At 43.4% G+C, this 9,981-nt stretch overlaps 1 protein-coding gene across 1 annotated transcript in view; it reads left to right on the plus strand.

Annotated features, from left to right (window-relative positions):
• The window catches only part of LOC124007852 (histidine N-acetyltransferase-like), a 38,694-nt gene extending 31,405 nt beyond the window's left edge, over nucleotides 1-7,289 (plus strand). The window contains exons 2-5 of the mRNA XM_046318637.1: nucleotides 1,805-2,028; nucleotides 2,610-2,834; nucleotides 3,206-3,475; nucleotides 3,686-7,289. Coding sequence (XP_046174593.1) covers nucleotides 1,813-2,028; nucleotides 2,610-2,834; nucleotides 3,206-3,475; nucleotides 3,686-4,018 — 1,044 coding nt within the window. The 5' untranslated portion in view covers nucleotides 1,805-1,812 and the 3' untranslated portion in view covers nucleotides 4,019-7,289. The remainder of the gene's footprint in view (nucleotides 1-1,804; nucleotides 2,029-2,609; nucleotides 2,835-3,205; nucleotides 3,476-3,685) is intronic.
• Nucleotides 7,290-9,981: the final 2,692 nt, after the last annotated feature.

Here is a 9,981-nt window from a genome sequence, read left to right on the forward strand (position 1 = left end):
GTACAAGGTAGATCACCCACTGTTCCTAGGCTGTCATTGGAATAAGAATGTATTCTGACTTGCCTAGTTAAATAAAGGTCAAAAATAAAATCACTGTTAACAGATGTGAGAATAATCCATAACATTCAGTATAAAGTGACCATCAACCCACACCTGGAAATCATGAGTACAGATGTAGGATCTTAATTTCAGCCAGTTTGCTACAGCAGAAAAATCATTTTGCAGGAACAGAAAATGTGAATTATTATGTCTGCACGTACACAGGCAGTGTCACGTTCTGACCCTAGTTATTGTGTTAATTGTTTGTTTTAGTTGGTCAGGACGTGAGTTGGGTGGGCATTCTATGTTTTGTGTGTCTAGGTTGTTTTTCTGTGTTCGGCCTAGTATGGTTCTCAATCAGAGGCAGATGTCGTTAGTTGTCTCTGATTGAGAATCATACTGAGGTAGCCTGGGTTTCACTGTTGTTTGGTGGGTGGTTGTTTCCGTGTCAGTGTTTTACACCACACAGTACTGTTTTCGTTATTCACATTACGTTTATTGTTTTGTATGGAGTGTTCAATTTATGTGTTTAATAAACAACCATGGACACTTATCACACCGCATATTGGTCCTCGCATACTTCTCGCCTCTTCTCTTCAGACTAAGAGGAGGAAAACCATTACAGGCAGCCTAATTCAGAATTTTTTTTTCTCCCAATTATGGGAAAAAGAGCTGATCCGATTGGTCAAAATACCAATTAGTGGAAAAAGATCAGAATTGGGCTGCCTGTGTAAATGCCGTCTAAGTGGATTATAATTTATGGATATTTTTGTAGGGGTTGAAAAAAATTACAAAAAAATTACAAACTTCGGAAGCCTTTTTAAACCTAAAAAACACTACAGGTTTTACATTTCCTGCATTACAGATCTCCTACATCAGGGTAATCAAATTAAGATCCTAGATTTGTAGGCATAAAGCGACAAATATATATACTCTTTGCCAGATTAATTGAATGAGATCATATTCTCATTTACAGCAACAGATGTGTAATCCAATCCATTTGCTTTATACTCCTACTCTTGGTCCCACTCTATTTACCTTTTTTTTCTTTCTCTCTCCCTGTCTCAATATACTCTCTCCCTCATTCCTATCCTCTCTCTTCCCCATCTCTATCAATCTCTCTCCCTCATTCCTATCCTCTCTCTTCCCCATCTCTATCAATCTCTCCCCCTCTCAATCTACTCTCTCCCTCATTCCTATCCTCTCTCTTCCCCATCTCTATCAATCTCTCTCCCTCTCAATCTACTCTCCCCCTCATTCCTATCCTCTCTCTTCCCCATCTCTATCAATCTCTCTCCCTCTCAATCTACTCTCCCCCTCATTCCTATCCTCTCTCTTCCCCATCTCTATCAATCTCTCTCCCTCTCAATCTACTCTCCCCCTCATTCCTATCCTCTCTCTTCCCCATCTCTATCAATCTCTCCCTCATTCATATCACCTCTCTTCCCCATCTCTATCGATCTCTCTCCCTCATTCCTATCCTCTCGCTTCCCCATCTCTATCAATCTCTCCCTCATTCCTATCCTCTCTCTTCCCCATCTCTATCGATCTCTCTCCCTCATTCCTATCCTCTCGCTTCCCCATCTCTATCAATCTCTCCCTCATTCCTATCCTCTCTCTTCCCCATCTCTATCGATCTCTCTCCCTCATTCCTATCCTCTCTCTACCCCATCTCTATCGATCTCTCTCCCTCATTCCTATCCTCTCTCTACCCCATCTCTATCAATCTCTTCTCCTCCCTCCTCCTCCCTCGCTTCCCCCCCAGCTGTAAGCATGAAGATTGAGAACAGCCTGCCCCGCCCCCAGCTCCCCGAGACTCCGCCCCAGACAGGCCTGCAGTTCACCGTGGCGACGGAGGAGGACTTTGATGAGATCATGGCCATAAGCCAAGACATCTACGGAGGGCTTGACTACCTACCGACCCGCTACACCGCCTGGCTATCCGAGTCCAACCGCACTGTCATACTGGCCCGCAAGCAGGGCAAAGTGGTGAGAAAAGGTTATAAAGTGTGTCATAAACCTGTTATAGCATGTGTATAAGGGTTCTATTATGGGTGTTATAAGAGTGTTATGAACGCTAACAAGCATGGCTGTCCAAGCGCAACCGCACCGTCATACTGGCACGTAAGCAGGTCAAAGTGGTGAAAAATGGTTATTAAAGAGTGTTATAAACGTGTTATAGCATGTTTATAAGGCCATTATAAGGGCTGTATTAGAAGCTACCAGTATCTGCTACATCACCTGGCTGTCCGAGACCAACCTGCCGCCACACTACTACTTTGCACCCAAGCAGGGCAAAGTGTTGTGAGAAGGAGTGACAAGAGCATTACACGGGTGTTACCATAGAAATAGAATCCATGTTAGAAGAGTCCTTAAGGAACCTGTTCTACTTTGGAACCATTGAGAGTTCTATTACCTAGAAACAACCATGAAAAAATGACAAGAAAATTACTCACAAAATGTATTTATTCAGTTGTTCATAATCTCCCTTTGTTTTTCTTTTCCCCTCTCCTTTCTTCCCCATCTCCTTTATCCCTCTCTTCTTCATTTCTCCCATCTTCCCTCAACAGATTGCCCTGGAGTCGGTGTGTGTGATTGACGATGGTGAGACCATGCTGGTGGAGGGGTTACGTGTGGCCCCCCAGGAAAGGGGGAAGGGCGTGGCAGGGGTGCTGCTGCGGTTCTGCTCTCAACTGGTCAAGTCCAAGTGGCCTGAGGTGAAGGTGACCAGGCTGACCCGTGACGACCAGCTGGGGCCCAAGGACTTCCAGAAGTACCGCCTCATCACTAAACAGGTAGGTATTGGTTGATTATTTAATTGCTTGGTTGATTGGTTAATTGCTTGGTTGATTGATTAATTGCTAAGTTGATTGGTTAATTGATGGATTTGTACCATAAATCAAGTATTCCAAGTTGTCAATTTTGTTTCTAGTTATTTCTATAGTCGTTATTTTTGTGACTAGACTCAGACCTGAGTCAAGCCATTATAACTCAAATCTACTTTTGCAGTTTACAAAGAATTGTCAGGGAAGCATGTTTTACCAAAATGACAGATTTAACCTTTCACAATACTTCATTATGTGATACATTTGATTCACAGTCTATAATCCAACCATACAAGCATCTCTTTACCCTACACCATTTCACAATTTCCTTTCTCCCTAAGGGCATACTGCTGGTTCGCTTCAACGCTGAAGATCTCAAGCTCCGGCTCTCCGAACTGGGACCGGTTGTGACCCTCCCCACCTACTCCGAAGGTACCCCCCAGGGTTCTGACACCCCTCTGGTTCCCCCTGTCCTTCTGGACCTCAACGAGGCCCACCAGATGTTCCTCAACTCGGGCCTGATGTCCAACGTGCTCCCCAACGCTACCATCGTCCAGGACTGGCAGCCGTTCAAGCCAGTGCCCAGCAACATGGTCATTCTTCTGAAGAAGGTAAGATTATAATCACAGGAGGACCACAATGGAAATAAGTCAGTTGACTTTATCATGCTTTAGGATTGCAAACCTCTGGAAACTTTCATAAAAATGTGTGTTTTTAATCATTGCTGATTTTTTTGATGTATTGTTGTACTCCCATGGCTGGGGCAACTCTATATGTATTTCACATTTCTCAAATAAAATTGATGAATTGGTTAATTCAAGGACATCGACTGGATGGTGGACGACCGCTACACCCCCACTGTGGCCAGCCTGTGCACCCACCCCTTCTGGGTTCCTGGAGGTCCTCGCGGAGTTGGGACGGACACGTACTACCTCAACATTGACGTGTTTGGCAAGGACATAGGCCTGGCTCTCCATCAGTTCCTGAGTCACCTGAGGCGCCACGCCACCACCCTGAAGGGGCACGTCATGTGCCAGATGTTCCTGGATCCTCCCATGTGGAAACCCATGGCCGAGTTCTGTTGCCAGACACTGAATGTGGAGCTGGTGAAGGAATACACGGAGCAATGCGTGGTCGAGTCGGATGTCGTGTAGCCCGGAGGAAGAGGAAGGAGGAAGAGGAAGAGGAGAGACAAGATGGAAGAAGAAGTAACATGAAATCATTTTAAAAGTTTCCAGAGACCGAATGAACGAATGAACCTCATTCTCTTTAGAAAATGAAATGGAACATTTCCCCAAGAAACTTCAGAAGGATTGGCAACAACCTCGCTAAGCAACTATAGCGAAACACCTCAGAAGCTGCATAATATTTGCAATATGTTTGATTTGAACACTAACGCTAACAGAAATATTTTACACAAAAAAAGGCAGCTACATGAAAAGCTTTTGACTAATTAGTTTGAATTAGCTTCTCACCGTTTTTTTTATAACCATTCAGTCATTTAAACAAATCTAGCTCTTAACAACAGGATGCTAATGTTATTCCTTTAAAATAGAAAAAAAGACAAAATGTAAGCTAGCTTGGAGAATATCATGCCTTTCAATCCTTTTAATGTAACTATAAAGTATAAATATGTACACATTCTGAATTGCAAATAAGTCTGCACAACTCTTGAGGCACTTTATGAAACCATATGGGCTGTTGTGCTAAAGTGCAAGTGATGACGGGAGGAGGAGAGGAATCGTTTAACTTTTAGAAATAACAGAATATAACTCATTCAGAACGCATCACTCCCTTGGTAACGGTAGAAATCCTTATGGACCTAATCTATCCAACACCATATCCCCAAATACTGTCCAACAAACAACAGCCCTTCAGTGAATCTTACAGAGCATTTGCACGCTTATAATTCACACAAAATGGCTGAAACGAAACAGCTATAATTACACTTAGCTTATAACACTAAAACATGGCCAGTTTGCATTTAAAACAATTTCATTTTTTTTTAAACAATTGCTCAATTGTTTTGTTTTTATGTTTTTAAGCACTTAATCATATCGCTAATTTATTGTTACTTTTACTCGTGTACTTGAATGCAACCGTAGTATCTAAAGAGGTAATATATTATCAGCAGAAGCTTTCTGGAGGCTTTCTAATACTTAATGTGCAATCCAAGCTTACTCTATAGTACATTGCTAGTAGTGTGAAAAAGGGAGCTGTACTTACTTTACAGTAAACCACAAAGACTAAAACTATTTAACTAATGTAGTTCTGATTGACTTAACATTAACAACATTGTTCAGTAGCTAGAGAAATATTTCCATGGTAAATGTCGCCCTCGCAAATATTAGCTGACAACCTTTGTAAAGACCGAATTGTAGTCCCTCATCAACATAGACTCAGTCATCAGACATGCTGTGAAACAGCCCTCTGAAACCATTTTAAGCTTCGTAGCCACTCTAAGATGCTTCATAACCCCTCTACGAAGCTCCATAGCTACCATAAGAAGCTTCATAAGCTTTGGGACATGATCAGAGCTCAGATAAGCAAATGGGACACCCTTTGCCCTCGAAAGTTTCATAACCACTCTACTAAGCTTCATAGCCACTCTAAGAAGCTTTATAAGCTTTCGGCTCTTGAACGTTCCCTTTAAGACATGATGCCCTTGACACTATGTAGCACTGAATGAGCCTACATTGCAACCCCCAACTTGAAACCACTACAGATCAGTTACTGGCCACTTCACTGACTCCAACCTGCCCTCGTTGTAAAAGGGACCTTGTTGTAAAGGATGAAATGGACGGAGGAAGAGAATAGCTTTTTATTTTTTGGTAGACTGATCAGTGGTTTGCCTGTCTTTCCCTGACTCTAAAGGATGATCGCACTCACCCATGATAAATGAAGGATTTAGGACTGGATCAATATCGGACGATGGATGAGATGCCAGGAGAAAGTGGAATGAAGAATGAAGCAAATTACATACCGGATTCCATATTCTTCAAACCAACAAAACAATACTTTGTCAAGGCTGACAATGATTTTCTCAGTTCTCTGAGAAGCACTTCCTATTTTTTTCACCGATCGAAGAAGCAAACATGGACTGACCCCCCTTCTTTTGCTGTGGCGAGTCGTGAGGAAGTCAAAGATGAAGATGAAGATGTGAGTGGCCTGACTTCAGTGGCGAAGAGAAGAAGTAGTACACAATCATTCCTACACCACCCCACCCTTGTCTCTAAAGGCATTCCCCTACACAACGTACGAAACCCCACATGAAACCCCCCAATCAAATCATATCTAAGAAATTCTCCATCATATGGGAAGGTGGAGCTTTTCCTCACAAGCCCATACAACCCCTCTCTCTTTCCATCTCTCCTCATGAACAGATTGAAGACCAATTTAAAGCCACTGAGTTTAAAACATCACTATGTAGGTTATCTAAATCTCTTGGCTGGTCAAAGCTAAGGTTCCCTGGATGCACTGTCGTATCCATGCCGACCATCTGGTGTATGTAAATGATCTTGGAGAGCGTGCTTTCCTGCTGCTAGTGTGTGCCCACAAGACCAGATGATTTACCAAACGTATTGTTCAGAAAACCGCCAAGTTAAATTTCTCCCTCTTTTTTTAAAGCCGGTTTGAACAATTCAGATTTTTGGCTTCGTAGGCTACGCCACAACACGAGAGTAGTCATTTTGAATTTACCTTGGTGGTGGTTGGACATTTTAATGAATAGAGCTCAGTGTATTTACAAAAAGGTCACTGAGATGGGAGAATATGAGCTAATTTGTCTCTTTGATTTTAAAAACATTTGAAAAACTCCAGTCCAGTCCACACCCCATATCTGTGTCTGTCGGACTGCACGATTGGCAAATGGAAAGCAGTTCTACTGTTACTTCACGTTCTCCTTATCTCGCCGTGGTAAAGATGGAGCTTTCAGTTGTTAAGAGCATTTGAGTGCGAGTGGGGAGTGTGATTTTAGAATTCCACAGTGTCACGGTGGTGTTGGTGTTAGTGGTGGTAGTGGACTTTGCATGGTCACAGACACACAGTGTTGTATTGTATGACTGCCGATATACCCTGCAGAGTCCACAGATCAACTGATCCAATGGCTTTCCAAGACCATATGGCTAAAATAGATACCAGTACACACCGCAGCACGTCCGGGGATACGACAGGTTGGAGGGTATTTGGTTGGAGGGTGAACACAATCTTTGATATGATGCACAGAGACATGTATTAAAAACTTTAAAACTATTTCCACAGCCTCACCACGCCCATGCAATCTATTGCCCAAATGCCCACTACTTACCCACCCAACAACATGTTCTAATCAATGTTGTATCCACTACTACGATAGAGACAAGGTTGTTGTCATTCAAACTGCCTCAGTCCTCAACATACCCATCCGGTAAAGACTATATCCCACCTCCATCTTCATACGGACTAGACATGATGGTTTTTATCTTAATTGTTGTCTGGTGAATTGGTGGTTTGTCACCTGGTATATTTCTGTACTGTATATTTCTATATTTGACATGCAGATATATGCACAGTGTTTCAGGGGGATGTAAATGTTGAAATAAGATGCAGTACTGTAGGTGTCTTTTGTCTTGTTCTTAAAGGTATGTTTTGTGTGTTTGAGGGAAAGCTCGAAGGAGAATGTTTGGCAGAGATCCAAGGAGATTCGATTGGTTATAGAGTGCTCCAAATCTGATAATTCCGGACTCATTCCAAAATGAAAATAATTCCGGGCTCATTCCAGAATTAAAATAATTCCGGGCACTCTTAAAAGATTATGTAGCAGTACAAGTCATCCACTGTTGTAAAATGGGAACTCTCCTTCCTCCCTTGTCCCCCATTCCACACACACACAGCCGAGAGAACAAATGGTGTTGAACCAACAGCTTTGGGAATAGATATGACGAACAGGGTCGATATTTAAGGGTTTCCTAAAGCACTGTGTATTAGTACGTGACATGCATTTTACATGTGAAAGATACTGTATGGTTATGTACTAAACCAGGAGGAGGGTATTTAATGCTCTCCCTTGATTAGGGGGTTCTTAACACAATGAGGTTACTGTTACTGCACTGTGCTGCCATTGAGTCGGAGCTCGGTCTGAGGGCGGTAAAGTAAGCACTTTGTTCAGCCGATTCATTGGCTCTCTGCTGCTGTGATAATGTCGGGGAGGGCAGCAGGGTGAAGTGAAACCGAAAGGATGTGACATCAGTCATTCATAGTTCTAACTGAACAGCTGGTGTGTTTTGATGTGTTCTGTCCCGCTGTCATCGTCGTCAAGGTCGATGTTAATCAGCCACCGTTATGGAGCAAACGTTAGATTGAGACTAAACACCCTGTGTGTCATCAGTTCAAGCGCACTGTGCTTGTCCATTGCCGCGACAGACGAAGAACTATTATTGAACTATAAGTGAAATGGTGAGGTCAGGGAGAGAGGGAAGGAGGGATGGTGTGGGTGTTGTGGAGGAGGAGATGAGGGAGTTTCTCTCTGTCTCTTATTGCAGTACCTAAAAGGCAAAAACCAGGGGATGATGGTTACAGTAGGTTACAGAACACTGAAAAAGTATATGAAGCTTTGTCGCCAAGCTAAGATGCTTTATGACCACTCTATGAAGCTCCACACGGTAGAGTCTGACCTTTAACCCACATGCACACTATGTGGGTAAAAGTTCAGACAAAAACATGGGGGAGACAGAGATAGCAACAGTAGGGAGAGGTGAATGACAATAGAGGACCAGGCCGGTCAAACTATTTATATCTACTACATTGTTATGTATCCACACTATGTACCCTTCTAGTGTCTAGGGCAGAGCACATGACTTCCTGGTTCTCTAGCTACCCATGGACAGCAGGTGTAAAACACCGGTGACAATTTATCACTCACAACGTTGACATTGAGACACTGACTAGACCAGAGCTCTCCAACCCTGTTCCTGGAGAGCTACCCTCCTGCAGCTTTTAACCCCAGTTGTAACTAACCTGATTTAGCTTATCAACCAGCTGGGTTATTAGAATCAGGTTCGCCGGTTTAGGGTTGGAGTGAAATCCGTGAGGAAGTCAAGTTAAAGCTGTTCTGTTTGCAGACTGAGGCTGTGTTCAGAGTGAACATCTATTCCCTACATAGTGCACACTAGGCAATAGTGTGCCATTTGGGACGCACAATCAGTGTCCTTTCCAAGCTAAAATACATTTGGCTTATCGTTGAATCCCCTATGGTGAGGTGAGAGCCAGCAAGGTTTGTATTTATATCTATAGGCTAACTCCACATGAGATGGAGTTGAAGGCCCGTCACCTGCTGATATTAGGATACATGATACAGTAAGGCCCCTTAAACACACACTCACACACACACACTTTATACACAGACAGAAGAGTCTATTCCTCTCCTAAACTGCTTACTGCTTAGCCAGTGACATTTAAGAGGCTACGACGACAGTTAGCTAGAGTTTCAGATTTGTGTGTGTGTGGGTACGTGTGTAGATGTGTAGATGTGTGTGTGTGTGTGTGTGTGTGTGTGTGTGTGTGTGTGTGTGTGTGTGTGTGTGTGTGTGTGTGTGTGTGTGTGTGTGTGTGTGTGTGTGTGTGTGTGTGTGTGTGTGTGTGTGTGTGTGTGTGTGTGTGTGTGTGTGTGTGTGTGTGTGTGTGTGTGTGTGTGTGTGAGTGAGTGCGTGTCTGTGTGTGTAATCTGTCGATGTGTCACAGTGTCTGGTTGCACGGCGAGAGACACAGAGACCCTTTTCAGACAGATTTCTCAGCTGGTTGTGAATGGAAAGTCTGGCTGTGTCCCAAATGGCACCATGCTACCTATGTAGGGTACTACTTTTAACAAGGGCCCATAGGGAATAGGGCGAGATTTGGGGCAACAACTCTGCGAAAGAGAGAACGGAGGGAAGGGGCAGAGGAAAAAGAAGGAAGGGGGAGAGGTTAGGGAAAAGAGAGAGAGTTTTTCAGATGCTTGTTGTGGGTTTTGGAGAGAGACAGATGGGTACCTACAGTACTGTCTGGTTTTATGGCTGTTGGAAGCTGCTGCTGGTGAAAGTGGTTTTGGCTGGGTGTTTAATAAGGATCTAGGACTGCGTGGAATGGATTCAAACAGCTGTCT

This window comes from Oncorhynchus gorbuscha, linkage group LG21 (genome assembly GCF_021184085.1).
Source record: "Oncorhynchus gorbuscha isolate QuinsamMale2020 ecotype Even-year linkage group LG21, OgorEven_v1.0, whole genome shotgun sequence".
NCBI lineage: Eukaryota > Metazoa > Chordata > Actinopteri > Salmoniformes > Salmonidae > Oncorhynchus > Oncorhynchus gorbuscha.